This window comes from Blastomyces gilchristii (genome assembly GCF_000003855.2).
Source record: "Blastomyces gilchristii SLH14081 genomic scaffold supercont1.36, whole genome shotgun sequence".
In the NCBI taxonomy this organism is placed as follows: Eukaryota; Fungi; Ascomycota; class Eurotiomycetes; order Onygenales; family Ajellomycetaceae; genus Blastomyces; species Blastomyces gilchristii.
Genome location: NW_003101647.1, coordinates 113924 through 134217, shown reverse-complemented (window position 1 = coordinate 134217; position 20294 = coordinate 113924). Strand labels below are relative to the sequence as shown.

At 35.2% G+C, this 20294-nt stretch overlaps 2 protein-coding genes across 2 annotated transcripts; both read left to right on the top strand.

Annotated features, from left to right (window-relative positions):
• The first annotated feature begins 916 nt into the window (after nt 1-916).
• On the top strand, nt 917-3764 carry BDBG_09130 (Atypical/ABC1/ABC1-C protein kinase). The gene is made up of 3 exons (XM_002620398.2): nt 917-1764; nt 1908-3247; nt 3333-3764. Exons 1-3 carry the CDS (start codon nt 1123-1125, stop codon nt 3508-3510), a joined length of 2160 nt encoding a protein of 719 aa, XP_002620444.1. The 5' UTR covers nt 917-1122; the 3' UTR covers nt 3511-3764.
• A 27-nt stretch (nt 3765-3791) lies between these two features.
• On the top strand, nt 3792-6491 carry BDBG_09129 (C4-dicarboxylate transporter). Its single transcript, XM_002620397.2, has 4 exons — nt 3792-4759; nt 4845-5160; nt 5229-5639; nt 5771-6491. Exons 1-4 carry the CDS (start codon nt 4342-4344, stop codon nt 6114-6116), a joined length of 1491 nt encoding a protein of 496 aa, XP_002620443.1. The 5' UTR covers nt 3792-4341; the 3' UTR covers nt 6117-6491.
• Nucleotides 6492-20294: the final 13803 nt, after the last annotated feature.

Genomic DNA, 20294 nt, shown 5'->3' with positions numbered 1-20294 from the left:
AGATAACATTCAAATCACAACCTTGCTCCCAGGCAATCTTCTACCCTTGATGCCAAGCTAGCTGACATGTTGGCTGTCTATCGGAGGCGTAAGAGGATCACCTGTCAGCTTTTCAAGAATAGGAGGAATAATTCTTTCTGAGGCAACTAACTTGGTTTTTCTGTAGTCTCACCAGGACCAGCATGGCAGGTCACAGACATTCTCAATACCCTCAGGCTTCTGCTTTCGCGCAAGCTACCATACGGGCAGCCTCCTTTATTGTAATTGTGATTTTCCTGCCATCTCACCAGAGTCCATCACCAGCTATCCAGCAACATATACTGCGGTTAGTTTCCTCATATTTATATGTTACGGCATAGTTTACACAGGAATGTAATGTGGTTGATGATGTAGGCATGTTGGGCCATCACGCTCCTGAGCCGCCCGATTTCCCGACTCTCCTCCGGGGCTCTGGTGATAATGGATGTGCTGGGGTTCCTCTTGCTTGGTGCCAGCGTCGCTACGCAGCAAACTAGTGGCTTAGTGGGTATAACAACAGATCCTATGAATATGACCGCACCATAGCTCGAGTTGACGGCGATAAATGGAATTGGAATCACTGATGCGTCTGGGTGAGGTGCGCTTCGCTAGATGTCCATAATTCTATCCGCATTGTCAGACTCTCGTGTCACTGACTGAAATCGAGCGCTCTCCGTTTTCTCTTAATCATTGCCGGTTGTGTGGACTATTGTGTGTGTTGAGGGCCTGAAGTTTGAGCAAATGTGTGCGGCTGCTTGGTTATTGTGGAAGTTTTATATTTACCGTGTCAGAAAAGGGGTAGTAGACAGGGGGTATTCATGTTAAATAAGTTAAATACGGAGTATAATATGCAGGCTGGTTTGTTGATAGTCTGGTGCACCAGTAGTTAAATAACTAAAGTTAACTAACTTAGTTACTTCAGTTAAATAAGCTTCACATGGACTAAATATGACGTCTGGCCAAACCAACCAACTTCCGCCGCCAATATTCAGGCAATCGACAGAATCATGAAACAGCAGCAACAGTCACTCAGCCATAGCCATATATTGAGCAGGACGAGCTAATGACCATCTCCAAACGAAATCCCCGTTTATCCGCGATATCATGAGAACGGCCCTTTGGCTTGGTCGTCTCCGTCCTGCACCTCTACCACAAATACCGCCGTCCTCCGCAACCTATCCGCGCCTCTGCTCCTCTACCATAACCTTACCCGGTTCTAGATACATCATACGCCAATTATCCCGCCAGCATCATGGCGGGAAATTCCTTGAGCACTACAAGTTTCAATGGCGGAACTACCGCTTCCCTCCGCCTCCACCTCCCCCTCGTCGCCCGCCCGATGCCTACCCCCGCACAACAGCCCTCCTCATTGCCGCTACTCTAACCCCAGCTGCCTTCCTCCAGCTGGCTGAGAACGGCATAGAGGACGACACCACGACTGCTGAGAGTGAGATGCTCGCCGCATCGCGTGAGGAAGCCCTGCGCGTGATTCCGGACGACTTGCACGTGATCGTCCGGTTTTGCTGGAGTGTATATATATTCGTGGATCGGTATGTGGCGGAGCCCGTGGCGACGGCGATGCGGCTTTTGCATCTCATTGTCATATTTGTGCCGGTGATTGCGACGGTGCCGGTTATTTGGATTGGTGGGCGGGTGAAGAGTCGGGATGGGGAGAGGAGCGGGACGCTTTGGTGGTATGCGTTTTTGGTTAGAGGGATGGAGAGGGCTGGGGCGGCGTTTATTAAGGTATGCGGTCTCTTCTTTTATTTGGTCTTTTTTTTTTTCTTTTTCTTTTCTTTTTTAAACTCTGGATGGGGACGCGAATGTATAGTTTGATAGTATTAGGGGTGGATGGAATTCGCTAATAGTATTGGGTTTTAATGTAATAGCTAGGTCAATGGGCGGCATCGCGGTCTGATATATTCCCTCCGGAGCTGTGCGCGGAGATGTCTTCATTGCATTCTGATGCCCCGGCCCACTCATTACATGCTACGAAGAGGATTATAAGCAAAGCTTTCAACATGCCTTTTGAAGACATCTTCGAAGAATTTGACGAGAAGCCTCTCGGGGTTGGGGCTATTGCACAAGTATACAAAGCAAAGCTGCGTCCGGATCTTTGTGTACAAGATAAACTAGTCCGGGACGATCAACCACAGAATCTGCGGGCCAAGTTGAGGAAGAATGTGGATACACTGGTTAAGAGTAGCCCGCACCGGGTGCCCTCATCGTACGTTGCGATCAAGGTGCTCCATCCTCGCGTGCAGAGAACTGTGCGGCGAGATGTCCGGATCATGGCCTTTTTTGCACATCTGATCAATGCAATTCCCACAATGGAGTGGTTTTCATTTCCCGATGAGGTGAAGCAGTTTGGAAACATGATGCGACTCCAGCTAGATATGCGGATTGAAGCTGCAAACCTCCAGATTTTCCGTAACCACTTTAAGTCGCGGACAACGACTTCGTTCCCATATCCGTATACTGAGTATACAACCAGGGAGGTACTAGTTGAGGAATTCGCCCAGGGGATCCCGTTGTCTACATTTCTCGAGAGCGGGGGAGGGGTGTATCAGCAGGAAATCGCCCGTGAGGGCCTCGACGCCTTCTTACACATGCTTCTCATCGATAATTTCGTCCATGCTGATCTCCACCCAGGGAATATCATGGTCCGCTTCTACAAACCTGGTCAACTCGATCTTTCTTTCAAGACGTATCAACCAAGCACAGTTGCGAGGGAAATAACCCAAGTCGACGAAACCGAATCTGTCCTTGACCGTCTCCGGCCTCACCAAGGGGACCCGGAGAAGTGGAAGGCTGTTCTCTCTGAGATCGACAAGGAAGGCTATCGGCCGCAGCTCATATTCATTGACACAGGCCTCGTCACACAACTCAACGGCCACAACCGCCGGAACTTCCTCGACCTGTTCCGTGCGGTGGCTGAGTTTGACGGATACAAATCTGGCCAGCTAATGGTGGAACGGTGCCGACAGCCGGACGCAGTAATCGACCCGGAGATCTTTGCGTTGAAGATGCAACACCTCGTGTTGGCGGTGAAGGGGCGAACGTTTGCACTGGGTAATGTTAAGATTGGCGATGTACTGAGCCAGGTGTTGTATATGGTGCGCGCACACCACGTGCGGCTTGAGGGAGATTTTGTCAATGTCGTCATATCCATACTTCTGCTGGAGGGTATTGGGCGGAGCATGGATCCCGAATTGGATTTGTTTAAGAGGTTCGCTCTTTTTTTTTTTTTTTCGGTTTCAATTTTCTTTTCTCAACTATGTTCTATACAAAAACATTCTGACTTGGATCGGTAGTGCACTTCCCATCCTCCGCCAACTTGGATCAGGCACGACATTACTCAAATCCGTGCGGGAAGGCGACACGTCAATGCTGAAGGTATGGGTTGGGCTTGAGGCGCGGACACTGCTGCAGGCGAGCATTGAGAGCGTCGAGAAGTGCGTGAAGTACGATCTGCTCTCGCCAAATATATAAAGGCGTGAATGTTGTATCTCATTCACCAGGTAATTAATTGGATATGATAGAGCCGGCGGGGTACGTCGTCGGGTTTGGGTTTGGTTAATTAGACGAGGTGGTTCCCTTTTTTTTCCTTTTTGTTATTTTATATACTATTTCCATTTTATTGTGGAATATATGTATAATGTATATATTTGTCTATATACCTATCGACATATCATTAAGTTTATATTTAACTAAAAACCCACCATGATATTATTCGTCGCTAGCCATCCTTTACCCCGTCCGTCCCGCTTAATCAGCTAAATATGGAACGCCCGCTGTGGCAATCTTGTGAGTTAAGGCTGGGATTCAAACTAACTTACTTACCTGGTTTGAGATTCCTATTCGCTCCCCAACTTTCTGGATAACTATTCCATTGAGGATCCGAAAAAATGTCGAAGCAAACCGGGTTTGCGCCGTTCTGACCAGATAAAAATGGCGGGGGAAAGGAAAGTATTCGGCTACCCCTCTTCAGATATCATTTTTATATTCCTTCTCTTCTTTCTTTTCTGTTTTTCTTTTCTTTTGCTGCCGTTGATGTCAGATGTATATTTCAATCCGTGCTTCCGCCCAATTTTCAGCTCTTCTTTGACTTGCTATCCTATCAATATCAGACTGGTTTTAACAATAGGGATATATGTACCTATCTTGATCGCTAAAGTTATAATGAACGACACAACATTAGTAAACCCTTCCCATACAGGCTCTTAATCTTGTATAAACATATCTGCCGTTCAGCTGTCGTTCAAACCTTCCCCCTAAACGAGTGCGAGCGCGCATACATGCCCCGCCCCTTGCGAGCGGGTGATGCTGTCGCCGAATTCAATTCCACGGCACCTCCGCCGACCGGGCGATGATGGATATCGCACGCCTACAATCGAGGATGTCGAGGAAGTCGACTCCGAATTCCCATTCCCAGAGCAATTGCTCTGCGTCCCAACATCGCAGTCAGACATTCCCGTTTCTCCCGTCCTTGAACGGCTTCGCTCCCGCGCATCCCAACGGACCAATACTTCGAGAAACAGCGCCGCACACGATGCCACGGCCGCTGGGACAGAACTTAATGAGGTTAAGTCGGACAACGGGGCCAACGGCTTCAATAGTTTCGATGACGATGTTTCTTCGTTACTGGAGCTGTCCTGGAAAGAAAGAATTCGACATTTTACATGGGCTTTTTTCACGCTTACGATGGCGACTGGGGGGTTGGCAAATGTGGTATATTTTAGTATGTTATATCGATTTATATTGACTATTTTTCTATGTCTTATTTTCTATTTAACCTCCTGATTGAATGCTAAACGGTCAACTAGTTCCATACCGCTTCCCCGGCCTGGATAAAATAGGCATCGTAATAATGCTCATCAATATTGTCTTGTACTGCTGCATCTGGGGCCTGCTTCTCACGCGGTTCTATCATTACCCATATACATTCAAAGCATCCTTCATGCATCCCACGGAGTCTCTATTCGTTCCTGCGGCGATCGTCTCGTTCGGAACCATTCTCATCAACATCTCACAATATGGCCCTCCAAGAACTGGTGAATGGCTGGATACGACTACCTGGATCCTATTCTGGTTCAACGCTACTCTGGCCGTGATGTTTTCCGCCGGCATATACCTGACCATGTGCGTACCTTATCACAAATTCAAAATTTATCAACCGAATAATCCATTGACTCGGGGTGATTTTATAGATGGTCAACACAAACCTTCACAATCGCCCAAATGACACCCATATGGATATTTCCCGCGTACCCGATGCTGATCATCGGATCACACGCCGCCGTTTTAAGCGGCACATTATCCCAGAGACGGGCTCTCCACATCATAGTCGGCGGCACAACCATCCAGGGCGTCGGCTTCCTCGTCTCATTGACAGTGTACTCAGCATTCATATACAGGCTGATGACGCAGAAGCTGCCCAAAGAAAACCTGCGGCCGGGTATGTTTGTCTCCGTGGGGCCGAGCGCGTTCACGGTTGCTGGCTTGGTGGGCATGGCAAGCAATGCGGAACGGGCGTTCCCGCCGCATTTCATGGGTGATGGCCCATTGGCGGCAATGGTTATTCGGTTCGTGGCGAATTTTGCCGCGTTGTGGCTTTGGGGGTATGTCCTTTTTGTAGTATCTTTATATTTTTTATTTTTATTCATGCACATTGGTTCCCAACAACTGCCCACCCACCCCTCCGGTCGATTCCGCGCGTAAGGAAAACGCTAACAGGATAATAAATCGCCAGTCTCGCTATCTTCTTCTTCATCATCGCTACCTTCGGCCATTGGTCAGCCGTCAGCCGCGGTCGCATGATCTTCTCCATGACCTGGTACTCATTCGTCTTCCCCAACACGGCGCTGGTGACAGCCACCTTCGCCATCGGCAAGGCATTCGAATGTCCGGAGATCGAGATCGCAGGCTGTGTGATGACCGTGTTGCTACTGATGATTTATTGTTTTGTCACGGCCATGATGGTCCGGGCAGTGGTGTTGCGCCATATTTTGTGGCCGCGGAAGGGAGAGGATAAGGATGAGGGTGGATTTAAGATTAGGGAGATTCAACCTGCTGTGCCGCCAATGGTGAGTGGGTGAGTTACTGGTAGTCAATTGTTGGGACTGAGAGGAGGTTGGCAAGTTTTGGTTGGAATATTTTCTTTTTTGAGGCTTTTTTGAAGTAGATTATCTGATTCTGTGATACCCCCTTACGACCTTGATTTACTTTGTTGCTTTCTCTTGACCTGCCTTCTTGGTTAGTTATATATACATATGTGTGTGTATTTTTTATGATCTTCTGTTGAATATATGGAGACAAAACAGGCGGAGGGAAAAATTGCGATGCAAATACAACCAAAGATATAATCCATCACAACATTTAGCATCGGCATCGGGAATATAGAATATGCAAAATTTAAATAGAAATTGGCTTCATCACGTCAAAAAAACAAATGCCAGATCATACCCCTAAACAATCATCCTCGCCTTCCCCGTCTCAGCCTCATACTCCCACCCAGAAATCGGAATCCCAGCCTTAACCAACCACCGAACATGGCCTATAGTGACAAATGTGTCAAATGGCTTTTTTCACAGTGTAAAATGTCAGGTCACAAGCCCTAGCTTATTGTTAGAGGATAACACTCAACGAACTCCAAAAAGCACTCTATAAAGCGGTTAATTTTCAACCATAGCACAACAATGCAATAAGATATTAATATTATCTATTAAAGATTAGAACTATATACAGAATATCATATAAATATATATGATTAATTCAGAGAACAGTTACTTAGCTCAATAATTCACTCAGAATGTGAAACTTGTAATTTGAAAATAATTGAATTGTGTCCATAGATTCCTGCCGGATTCCTGCCGAAAGCTCTGATTCTCGGTTGCTGATCCTTGGCTGAGGAACCCACGGAGTTCCTATTCTCCCGCTCCGAAGCTCCACCTCATACATTTATAAATATCCACTCTGATCACTGATTCCCGCACTTTCTCTTTTTTCCTTCTCTAATGTTTTCCACTTTTGTTATATAAGACCTATATATTAGTACCGATCTATTCGGCGTAGGCCTCTTACACTTGGAAAATGTTCATTGTCTCCTCATTAGAAATGATTATCTATTGAAAAAGATATTCAAACATGTAACAATGTGTAAGAAATAAGAGAAATGAACAACCAGTTAAGTGGACACTGAATCTCTAGATAGAAGCTTGCTCGCCAGTCACCCTGGCCCTGCAACAAGATCTTGTGGTTCGGAAGAACGTATGACCGCCGGATAATAACGCGGCCGCTTCCGAACACGCTTACGAATGTAAAGGGGCCCTAGCGGCCACTAATTAATTTAGTATAATGTATATAAGGAGCCGGCGTATGCCTGTAATTAGACTGGCCGCCGGGACCATGAATTTCACATTTGGTCCCATTTGGTCTGATCCCATACATTTCTTGGTGTGAATCCCGCTGGGACTAGCTATCAAAAAAACATGCAAAGTGACTATATATCAGATCTTAAAATGAAATCATGACTTGAAAAAAATGAGAAAATAATCTCATTTAATCTTATTTAGTCTCATTCTTAGTATAAAGTTACTATTTTTAGACATTTTAAGGTTTTTATTAGACTATTTTTAATTTTTTAAAAAGTAACACTTTTTAATAATACTTAAATAAGATTTAAAGTCATTTAAAGTAATAAAAATAATTTAAATGAAGAAGTGAAAATTATAATCTTATTTGAAAAATATAATAAGAGTAGATAGTAAGTCTCACTGAGATAGTATGAAACTACTATCTAATGTTAAAACTGTGTAATGAGATCAGTTAAATTAATAATAAGACTATTAAAGAATCTGATTCTAATTTCAGATATAGTTATATAATCAGTCTATCTGTAATTATACACTGACTTAAGCAATTTTTGAATCACATTTAGTAGCATGTCTAAAAACTGATAATTATTATTATTATTATTATTATTTAATTATAGATGTATACAGTCAGAGACTATAATATTTATCTGAGAATTAAAAGTTCTCAGAGTTTTTCTAATATCTATAGAGTTAACTATTATACATTTATTAATTTCAGATATATAAAATCAGAAAATTTTAGCTCAGAATATAAAAACTCTTTATAAATTACAGTATTTTAACATCTTCTAATACTTTGAAATTATTTGAAAATACCATGATAAAGAAAAAGAGAATAAAGTCTTAAAGATAGATATATTAAATAAATAGATAGAAAAGAATAGAAAAGAAAAAATAAAGTAAAGAGAGATTATAATAAAACAAATTATTAAAAGATAGTATATAGCTATTTTATTATTATTATTATTATTCTTCAATTATAGATGTATACAGTCAGAGACTATGATATCTATCTGAGAACTTTTAGTTCTCAGGGTTTTTTCTATATCTGTAAAGTTAACTATTATACATTCATCAATTTCAGATATACAAAATCAAAAAATTTCAGCTCAGAATATAAAAACTGTTTATAAATTACAGTGTTTTAACATCTTCTGATACTTTGAAATCATTTTACAATATCATGACAAAGGAAAAGAGAACACAGTCTTAAAGATAGATATATTAAATAGATAGATAGAAAGAAATTGAAAGAAAAAGATAAAGTAAAGAGAGACTGTAACAAAATAAATTATTAAAAGATAGTATATAGTTATTTTAACAGACTATATCTGATTGATTTTCTTCTCTTCATATTCAGATATTTCTGAATTTAGTTATTTTCTTATAGCTACTTGAGTTTCTGATAGAAAGTCTATTAAGTATTTAATTCTCATCTCAATTGAGAATAAGAATCTTATATTTAATTGATTTAAATCATACTTCTCTTTCAATCTGACTCTGAGACTATTGTATAATGCACAGTATATTATAATATACTCAGAATTTTCATTTGTATTGCAGAATAAGTATTTTATTAAGTCAAATCTATCATTAAATCTTTGTATATAAGATTTGAAATAGTCATGTTCTAGTTTCAGCTGTATTATAGATGAGAATATTTTCTTTTTATATTTAATTAAACAAGATTTTCACTTGAGTTTTGTTTCAAATCTTGAATAATGTACACTCTTCTTTTATTTCTGTCAGCTTTCATTTCACTTATCTAAACAAGATTCTTTTATTTTTCTCTTTATAAAAGATCAGAACTCTCTAGTAATGTAGTGACTAACATCACTGTCTTTCACACAGCAGCTCAGAGTTTGATTCCCTGCTAGAAAGATGCTCTTTTTGTATAAATTAACACTTGACCTGTATTTAACATCACGCAAGAACTCATCATAAGCTCCGCTTGCATATGAGTATAATGAAGCCCCGGTGGCCGAATGGTTAATGCGGCCACTCAGTAGCGCCTTGGCGTGGGAAACCAAGGCACGTGAGTTCGAAACCCGCAGAGAATACATTAAATCCAGAACTCAAGCACCTCAGATTTCTAATAAATACAGAGATGTATAAATCACTTTAATGAATCACTCTATGTTTGAGCTGAGAAGTTATTATTACATGTATCTAATTATCACTTCTTTATATTTTTCTATATTCTTATTATCTTGATATGATCTCAATATCTGTATTTTCTTCTATATAATTAACACTTAACCTGTATTTAACATCATGCAAGAACTCATTATAAGCTCCGCTTGCATATAAGTATAATAAAAGAATAATAATAATAATAATAAAGAACATAATTTTTTGAATAAATCTGCTTAATTCTGCACTCTTTTGTAACATGGCGGAACTGAAGCAGTGACTAGTCAGCAGTGTCATATAGAAATAGTTGTTTTAAGAAGCTGTATAAGTGAGCTTGACTATCTTGCTTAAATAGTGAGCTTGTAGACTACAGAGTTATTGTGAGAATATTACAGATATAATACTTAGTATACTAAGAAGATTGTATAAAACATACAGTAACTCTTATATATATTTCAGTAGAAGAAAAGAAATGAATCACTGACTTCTTTGATAAGAAGCTAGTATCTAGCTATTCTATATAGACAATGAGTGAATACTCTTCTCTTATTTCATGAGTGAGAATAGCTGAAGTAATACCTCAGTAGTATCTTATTATCAAGAAAGAGTAATCTGCTGATCTTATATAGAAGTGAGATTCTTATATTTATTAATCAGATCTTCTCATGATATATCTGAATAATGTTATAGAGTGATTGAAAACTGATTCAGTTAGTCTGTGAGATGAATAAAATTATCTGTATAAAAGTAATGAGCTGTGTAAAACTGCAGCAGAGTCTTAATATAATTAAAAGCATGATAATACTCTTCTCTTTAAGAATATAGTCTCTATACTCTCAAGATTACTGAATTAGAAATTATCTTTATTGTATAACAATAGTTATCAACTAATTGATAGTATGTATACTGCATGTGATACAAAGAGATAGATGAGTTTTTCTACTGACTATATAGATCTTTCTTTATTCATCTTCATTTAAATCAAATATATGATAAGTGAGTTTCTTATATATTGATTTAAGATGAGAAAAATATAGTTAATAAGTAACTTACAGATCTCTCATTATATTCTGTTCTATATATAAAATTCTCTGCAAAAGTGATATATTTTAGAGATAAAGTTAACAGTAGTGATAGAATTTTTTGAAAAGATTCTCTCTCTCTATAAAATATTTTTCTTTTTCTCTCTCTTAATTGCAACAGTGAGTGTATGAGAGTATTGTTCTTAAAGAATAATAAAGAACTTATTCTGATGTTTTCTAGTGAATAAATGTCTTTATGGTGCAGCTGTGGTCTCTGTGACTGTCAAGAAAGCCAGGTTGAAGGCAGAGATAGCAGTGTCAATGAGCTGTGAGAGCACTGCTTTCTTTATTACATCTTCTTCTTCTTCTGCATCTCTTACAGCTGCAGTGAAAGTTGCCACACCTTGCAGTGAGATGTCATCTCTTCTGCTGATCAGTGTGTCTGCATCTGGTCTGTTTCCTGCCCCCTCTGCTGCTGTTGCAACGCCGCTCCCCCCCTCAGTCAATACAGTGATGTATGACTCTGTGTGATCATTCAGAGAGAAACTCAGAGAGAGCTTGATTCTGAAAACAGTGACTCTGAGAAGCTCAATTCATAGTTCCTCTTCTGCAGCATATCTGAGCCCTGCTTGAGATACTGCTGAGTTGAATCTGCAGAATCTCACAGTTTCTTTATCTTCTCTCTGTAAGAAGGCTTCAGTGCAGTCTCTGACTAGCACTGCTACTTATCTGTACTATATTAAGCAGCTGAAGAAGAGAGGGATCTTGTACACTCATCTCTTCTCTCACTCTTATTATTTTCATTATATCTGTAATAACAACTCCTGTCTCTCTGTAAGTATTATCTCATAGAAAGATATTGTGTCAGCTCTGATAAGAAGTCTAGATGCTTAAGCAGTATAGAGCAAGAGTCTCAGAGCTTCAAGTATTGATAGATTTCATTAAGACTGAAGAGGTCTCTCTTACTTATCTATAAAAAGAGATAAAAGCATGAGTCTCTGAGATGAAAAAACATCTCAGAATAACTGATCTTAAGAAGAGATCAGTCAGTGCTGCTATTAAAAGTATTACAGAGATTAATCACTGATTGAAGAGAATCTCACTTCAATTGAAGCAGATAACTGAGATGCTTTATAAGTTAATAAGTTGATATTTCATACATTTCTTCTACTCTTCTGCAGTATTACAGTACTAACTTCTCAGCAGATAAAGATATCAGTATCAGAGACTTCAATAGTGAAGAATGAGTTTGATGAGAGTGTGATTATTAATGAGTAGACTCTGAAGTTTCTTCTTTTTACTTTTTTAGCAGGCTGCAGTCTTATTAGATTAGTAGCAGTCTGTGAATTAATTAATATTAATCTTTTTATTAGTTTTAAATATCTCTTTCTTTTCTTATTAACTACTTCAGAAATTTTACACTTGTATAATCTCATTAAACTTCTAAAAACTCTTTAAGAGAAAATAGAAGAAGAGTGCTACAGAGTCTATAAAATACTGACTCATTACTATAAGATTATCTCTAAAAAACTCTTTAAGAAAAATAAGAAGTCTTAAGTGATATTTCTTACTTAACATCTCTGACATGTAACAGAGTAGTCTCTACTAGTTATTTCATAGATTATAATCTCTTTCTCAGTATTTTTCAAATACTTAAGTGATTCTTATAAATTCTCTGATAATGAATAATCTTCTTATTTAATAAGATATTGAAGCTTGCTGTAATATATTCACTTATTCAATATTTTCTTCATAAGATATTTAATATTATTCTCAATCTTAATATTATTCAGCTGAGACAGCTTCACTCTGAGACATTGCTTATAGAGCTTTAAATAGAAAATGTGAAAAATAGAATGAATTGATTTCAATTCTATAAGTAATTTTAACTCATATATCTGCTTACTTATTACTCTTATTACTGAGAAAGATTCTAGTTATCACTTACTGCACTTCTTACACAGTTTTATTATTTTAATATTCTTTACTGAAAGTAGTACTTAATTCTCTATTAAGAACTTCATTGAAAGATGTTTTCAATTATAGTATTCTATCTATTACTTCTGAGTATAATAGATACTTTTCACTGTCTTCTTATAAATTTTATTCAAAAGTTTCAATCTCACTTTTACTTTTAATACTGAGAAATACTCTGTTCTCTGTATCTGTCTGACATTCTAACTGTCTATTCTCTTCTTTAAAACATTATTCATGATGTCACTGAGTAATGAAGAATTATATTCATAATAAGTATAGAAAGAAGATATCTTTAAGATTACATTCTTTGTATTATTATATATAAATTCAGCAGTCAGAAGATGTTTAAGTCAATTATTCTGATAATATGAATAGAACACTTAAAAATACTGTTCTAGTGTCTGATTCTGATGTTCAGTCTGATCATCAGTCTGCAGATGAAATGTAATACTGAGAAGATATCTTATTATAAGATAATAGTAAAAAGCTGATCAGTATTTACTGATGAAGAGGAATTCTCAATCTGTTATTAATAATTTCAAAACACTATGATTATAAATGATGATATCTAAAAACAGGTCAGTTAATTCAGAGACTTTAATCTTTTTATAAGTAGAGATATATCTGATTATCTTTATAAAGTAATTAACAATGATTAAAATTAAGTTATATTCTTTAACTCTTATCAACTTTAGCAGATCAACTATGAAATTTATTAATAGATTCTGTCATGAGCTCTTTGAAATAGACAGTGATATTAACTTACTGTATTACTTATGCTACAGAACTCTTATTCTTTAACAGATATTATAAGTCTTAATATACTCTTTGACATCTGCTCAGAGCTTGTTCTAAGTATATTTACATTTTAGAAGCTTCTCAGTCTTCTCTAATTCAAAGTATCTCATATGAAAATTATTATAATGAATTCTCAATAACTCCTGACACACTGTTCTGCTATGAGAGATAAAGACGAATCATTCAGTAGTAGAAGTTTATATTCTTCTAGTTATCAGCAACTTGATTTCTTAGCAGTACTGTCTCACTCAGAGTCTGTCTCTTTCAAGTTTAAATCAGACTCTTTCTTCTTCAACTTCTGAATTTAAGCTGTAGTAGAGATATTCTTCTTCTATAACTTATTAATAAATTTCAAAAGTAGTCAGATTGAAAGATTGTAGACTGTTTCATTCTTTATTAATTCAATAGTTATAAGATATAATATAAGAAGTTTATAATCTTCAGTGTCAGTTCTCTGCAAGAACCTGAGTTCTCTTTTATCTTCTATACTGAGTCACACAGCTGTCTCTTCAGTGTCATTTTCAAGCTTTAGAGAATCTTAACCCTCTGCAGTCAGCTTCTTCTATAGTGATAACAGAGATTCTTTTATAGAATTCTTCTTCACATTAATGATATTATAATCAGGCTGTTTAAATAATATATTGATAAAATTAAGCTGATCTGAATAGTATCAGATATAGAAATCATACTCTGAAAGCAGCTCTGCTCATCTGACTTGACATTCTGTCAAGCTCTTTATTGTCAAGAAGTAATGCAGATTTGTATAATCAGTGAGAACTTACACTAAGTACTTACTACTCTGAAGATAATATTGTCAGATCTTAAAGAATTTAACAATTACTAACATTTTCTGATCATAAGTATCATATCTTCTCTGCATGAGTAATAACTTCTTGAAGAAGAAGATCACTGATCTTCATTTATAATGTCTTATAGACTCTGTGAAAAAGTCTTCTCTTATAGATAATTCATTATCTGTTTTCTCAGAAGTGACTATTCTCTGATTCTTTCAATATTAAAAGATTTTCAGTGTCAACTGTGAAAAGATTTCACAGATCTCATTTCTGAATACATCAGTCTCATACTGACTGAGTAAGTCAGAATTAAAGTGATTCAGTATTATGATATCTATGAAAGCTTGTTTCAATTCTACAAATATCTGCACAGTATCTTAAGTGAGAATAAATAGTCTTATTTTTCTGTCTTTCATACTTCTCTTTAACAGATCTGTAAGAAGGACAGTAATCTATGAATATGTATAGATAAATCATCTGTAGAAATTCATAAATTTTAGAAATATCTGTATTTCATAATATATTCACAGCACTGACCAGTTCTCAATAGCAGAGATCTGACTTCTGTTCATTGAAATGTTATTCATCTTAATAATATAATCTAAGAAATCAATCTCCTGCATGTAGAATGAGCATTTTTCAGTATTTATATAGAGTTAATACTATCTCAAGTGACTCAATACTTCTTAAACATGAATATCATGTTCTTTCTCTGATTTCAAGAAGATTAAAATGTCATTCAGATATACTATGCAGGAGACATTGACAAGGCCTCACAGCACCTCATTTATATAGGTCTGAAAGATGACTGAAGTGTTATAAAGATTAAAAGATAAAACAAGATATTTGAAATTGCTGTACTTAGTATAAAAAGTCATTTTTCAAATGTCATCTTTGTTAATTCTGATTCTATGATAGATATTTCATATATCAATCTTTGAGAACATCTTCACTTTAGATAATCAATCAATTATCTCATCAATTAACAGTAATAAATAGTGATTCTTAATCATCATCTTGTTAAGACCTCTATAGTCTATATATAGATGTAGCCTATTATTCTTCTTGAATATAAAGAGTATAGACATCACTGTCAGACTCTTTGATAAATATATTCAGTTCTTTGATTATGCTTCTTCAAGATATTTATACAGAACATTTAACTCCTTTACAGACAAGTTATAAAGAGACTTGTACAACACTGTAGCACTGTCTTTAAGATGAATCTTATATTATATCTTAATATCAGAAAACTTCACTGCTTTTCTTTTCAAAAAGACATTCTTAAAATCTGTAAAGAGACATTATATACATCTGTCTTCAATGACAGATACTGCTGCTAATCTTGTAGTGAGAATAATAACTTCTTCATCTGTTCTCAAGTCTCAATCATCTGTTACACAGTATATCAACTCAATCTTTTTCTTAAGATTCTTCTGATGAAACTCTTCAGATTTCTCTATCACTGTCTCTTCATCAGTGAGACAGTATTATTATATCTGAGTGACTCAGTTAATGAGAGAATTGTTTTCTCTCAATTATAGAAGATCTAGAATGATATTCTCATCTATAATATTAACTATATAAAGAAGCAGACTACTCTTCTTGAAGATTTCTTCTGAGTCTGTGATCACATACTTCACTTAAATTATGTCAAAACAGTGATATTTCATTTTATCAGTAAATTTCACATAATCTGACAGATCTATCTTCTTTCAATTCTTCATTAAAGAAAAGAAATAAAATATGAAATTGATATTTACTCTGAAGTTGAGTAGGCATCTCACTAGTATCTTCTTATTCAGAGTATATATTGTGATTGTAACATGAACTCAGAGATATGAGAATTGTTAATTCTTTTCTTTCTCTTCTTTATCTTCTATGAATACATTTGTCAGAAGAGAAGTTAACTTTGAAAAGATATCTTCTTAGTTTCTTCTCTTCTTCAGCTTCTTATAATCACTGATATAATGTTCATCAGCTCTGCAGTTAAAATAGAGATCTTTATCAAATCTTTTTTAATATTTCTTTACAGTGAGTGAAGAATCAGAATACTTGAAATTCTTCTTTACTTTCTCTACACTGAAGCTGTTATGACACTGTTTAGATCTCATTATTAATTACTTAGAAGAAGTCTTATTAATCTTTTTCTCAGAGAATTGATTATTCAAATAGATTCAGAAAGCCAGGTTGACAAGCTCAGTGTAATTGATTAATGAACTCTGATATTATAATATTATTGTTTATATCTTATAAGTCAGCTTTATAAGATAAAGCTGTATTTTTAATTGATTTAAATTATCAGTCAATTTCTTCTAATATTCTTCAAATCTTGTATTGAAATTGAAAGAATTCTTATCATCTTATTAATATAATAAGTTGAATCACTGCACTGCTGTGAAGCTGCAGTTATAATGATCTTTAATTTGATTCAGTAGAAAGTTCTTGAATTCTTCTTAAGTCATGACAGTATTAATACACTCAAGCTCTCTCTTCTTGATAACTTAAGTAGTTATAGAGATGTCTTCAAGAAGGTTGATGATGTATATTACTTGTATCTTATGAGTATTATACTGGCTCAGATTAAGGCAGAATTTCTGTTCAAGAATACAGATAAAGCTGTGAAATTCAGATAAGATGTTTCTCTTGTATCTCAGAGAATCTCTGATCTTAATCTCTCTATCTTCATGATAGATGTAGGTGTGTAGAGGCTGCGGTGGTGGCAGAGTGGTTGAAGAGCTCATGCTAAAATATGCAGCAGATTCAGAAATCTCAGATTTCTGCTGAGATAGAGGTGTACACACTCTAGAGAATAATGTAGTGTTTTTCTCAGAGAGTGGGATCAGATCAGTCTCAGCATAGATGCATGAGATCATATCAGTCTGTTAGAGCTTAACTGATTTAAATGTGTAATTAGGTCAAGTAATTTGAATTGTAATATAACAGAACTGAAGCAGTGACTAGTCAGCAGCATTATATAGAGATAGTTGTTTTAAGAAGCTGTATAAGTGAGCTTGACTATCTTGCTTAAATAGTGAGCTTGTAGGCTACAGAGTTATTACAAGAATATCACAGATATGATACTTAGTATACTAAGAAGATTGTATGAAATACACAGTAACTCTTATATATATTTCAGTAGAAGAAAAGAAATGAATCACTGACTTCTTTGATGAGAAGCCAGCATCTAGTTATTCTATATAGATAATGGATGGATACTCTTCTCTCATTTCATGAGTGAGAATAGCTGAAGTGATATCTCAGCAGTGTCTTATTATCAAGAAAGAGTAATCTGCTGACCTCATATAGAAGCGGGGTTCTCATATTCATCAATCAGATCTTCCCATGATATATCTGAATGATGTCATAGAGCGGTTGGAAACCGGTTCAGTCAGCCTGTGGAATGAATGGAATCATCCGCATGGAAGTGATGAGCCGTGTGGAACCGCAGCGGGGCCTTGGCGCGGCCAGGAGCGTGACACTTTTTTACAGCTGAATCAGTCAATTTATTATCATAAATATTCATATGAGCAGAAACTCAGTGTAGATGAATTATTAACTTTAATATTCTTTTCTTTTGAATTTTTAAAACAGAGTGTAAGATCAGTTTAAGATTCATTTAATCATTATAAATCTGACTATTTCTAAGTCATTTTAAAGCAGTTTAACTATCAGAGAATATTTATATTTCTTTCAAACTATTTTCTCTTTTATAAGATTTTATTTCAATGAGTTTGAAAGCTTTCACTATTATAAATAGTTCAGTATCAAAGACTTCAGATTCACAGTCTAAATTTCAGAAATCTGAGATAAAATTAATATTATCTTCAGAATAAGCAATGCCTGTGTCTAATCTATTCAAATTCTCATTTTTTGAGTCATCTGAATAAATCAGAATAGAGTCTTATATATTAATTATAGAAATTCTCTTCAAATGCTGTTTATATTCTTTCTCTTTAGATAGTTCACTTATTTATAAGTCTATAAGAGGTTCAAGCTTTTCTCTTCAGAGAGATAACTTCTCATGATCAACTTTTTCAACATTTAAAGAAGAAAATTGATTTTTAATCAGAGAGTATAGTCTGTACAGTTGAGAAGACATTTTCTTTGAAGAATTATTTTCATTTCAATCAAGAAATCTATTTCAATTCAGTTCATTTTCAGAGTTAATTGATGAAAATGAAGAAGAGACTCTTTCTCTGATTATATGATTTATACTCATCTTTATAACTCTCAGAGCATAGTTTATAGACTGGCCGCCAAAATCATGAATTTCACATTTAATCTCATTTAGTCTGGTTTCATACATTTCTTGGCGTGAATCCCGCTGGGACTGGCTATCAAAAAAACATGTAAAGTGACTATATATCAGATCTTAAAATGAAACCATGACTTGAAAAAAATGAGAAAGTGATCTCATTTAGTCTCATTTAGTCTCATTCTTGGCATAAAGTTACTATTTTTAGACATTTTAAGGTTTTTTTTAGACTATTTTTAATTTTTTAAAAAGTAATACTTTTTGATAACACTTAAATGAGATTTAAAGTCATTTAAAGTAATAAAAATAATTTAAATTGAGAAGTGGAAATCATGATCTCATTTGAAAAATGTGACAAGAGTAGACAGTAAGTTTCACTGAGACAGTATGAAACTACTATCTAATGTTAAAACTGTGTAATGAGATCAGTCAAATTGGTAATGAAACTATCAAAAAATCTGGTCCTGGTTTCAGACACGGTCACACGGTCAGTCTAATAGTTTATACAGGCCTTTTCAAATCTAATAGCAGAAGAAGGAATTAAAGCTTCAATTTTCATTGCTTTAATAGAAGATGATTTAAATGCTTTCAGAATTCTTCTCAAGACTCTGTTTTACAGACTTTGAAAGAGTTCAGTGAAATTCTCTTAATTATTTTATCAAACTTGAACTTCATAATCAGCTACTGATGTAATACAGGCTATATATAACTGTCTCATAGTCTGAAAGAATAGACCTCTCTCTGTATTTGATAGTCTGATTATGTTGTTTAATAGTCTTTCTGTCTTGACAGTTCTTTGTTAAATATAATATTTAAAATTCAACTTGAAGTTTAATTATACTTCTAATCATTTAATATTTACACTGAGTTTAATCTCTCTATTTAAAAGAGTTAGAGATAGTTCTTTCTCATTGAATCTAGAAAAGAAATGAATTAACTCAGTTTTATTTATATTAAATGAAATTTGATTGATATCTGTTTTAATAAAGATTTTCTTTACAGCTTCTTCAATCACTTTCAAATTCTCTTTAATAGTTTTTAAGCTGTAGACTAGATCAATATCATTCATATAACTCAGAGATTGCACTATTCTCATATTTCTATTTTTGAATAGATATACAGTGTATATTGTAAATAAAATGAGTGAGATTGAAGATTCTTACAGTACTTCTATTTTTATCTCAGTCTTGTCTTATTTTATTTTATCAAAGAAAAGTTATATAATTCTTTTAGATATAAAACAGTTAACTCATTTTATTAGAGAAAGTGACAGTTTTAACATCTTCAATATCTGAATTAACTTTGACTTTGACATATAATCAAATGTTTCTTTTATATTAATAAAAACTGCAGTTGAGACCAGATCTTCATACTTTACTATTTAAATATTATAAATAACTGAGAGAACAGTGTTAATTGCAGAACACTGTTTTCTATCTCTCATTTATTGACTGAATAAAAGAGAATTACTAATAGAGCTTATAAAAGATAGTTAAGTAGCTATTATCTTTTCTAAAATCTTTTCTAGACAGTTCAATAGAGATATTACTCTATATAACTTAAGAATTGAAGTTTTTCTATTAGATTTTATAAGAATCACTTCAGTGACTTCTCTCCAGCATTCAGAATAATATTCATTTTTCAAGAGATTGAAAAAGAGCTCAAAATATTCATTCTTTAAGTAGAAGTATATATTTTGAATAATTAAGTAATTAATTAAATCAGGCTCTGCAGCAGTTTTAACTGAACTTGAGTAGATAGCTGACTCTAATTCATCTTGAGTAAGATCAGACCATTCTCAGTCATTTTCATCAATATAGTTAAGAAGTGATATATTCTCTTTCTCTGAATCTGAATCTGATGAGTTTTGAAAGAGAATTCTTATAAAAGCTTAATATTTTTTCTCAAAAGAGTTTGC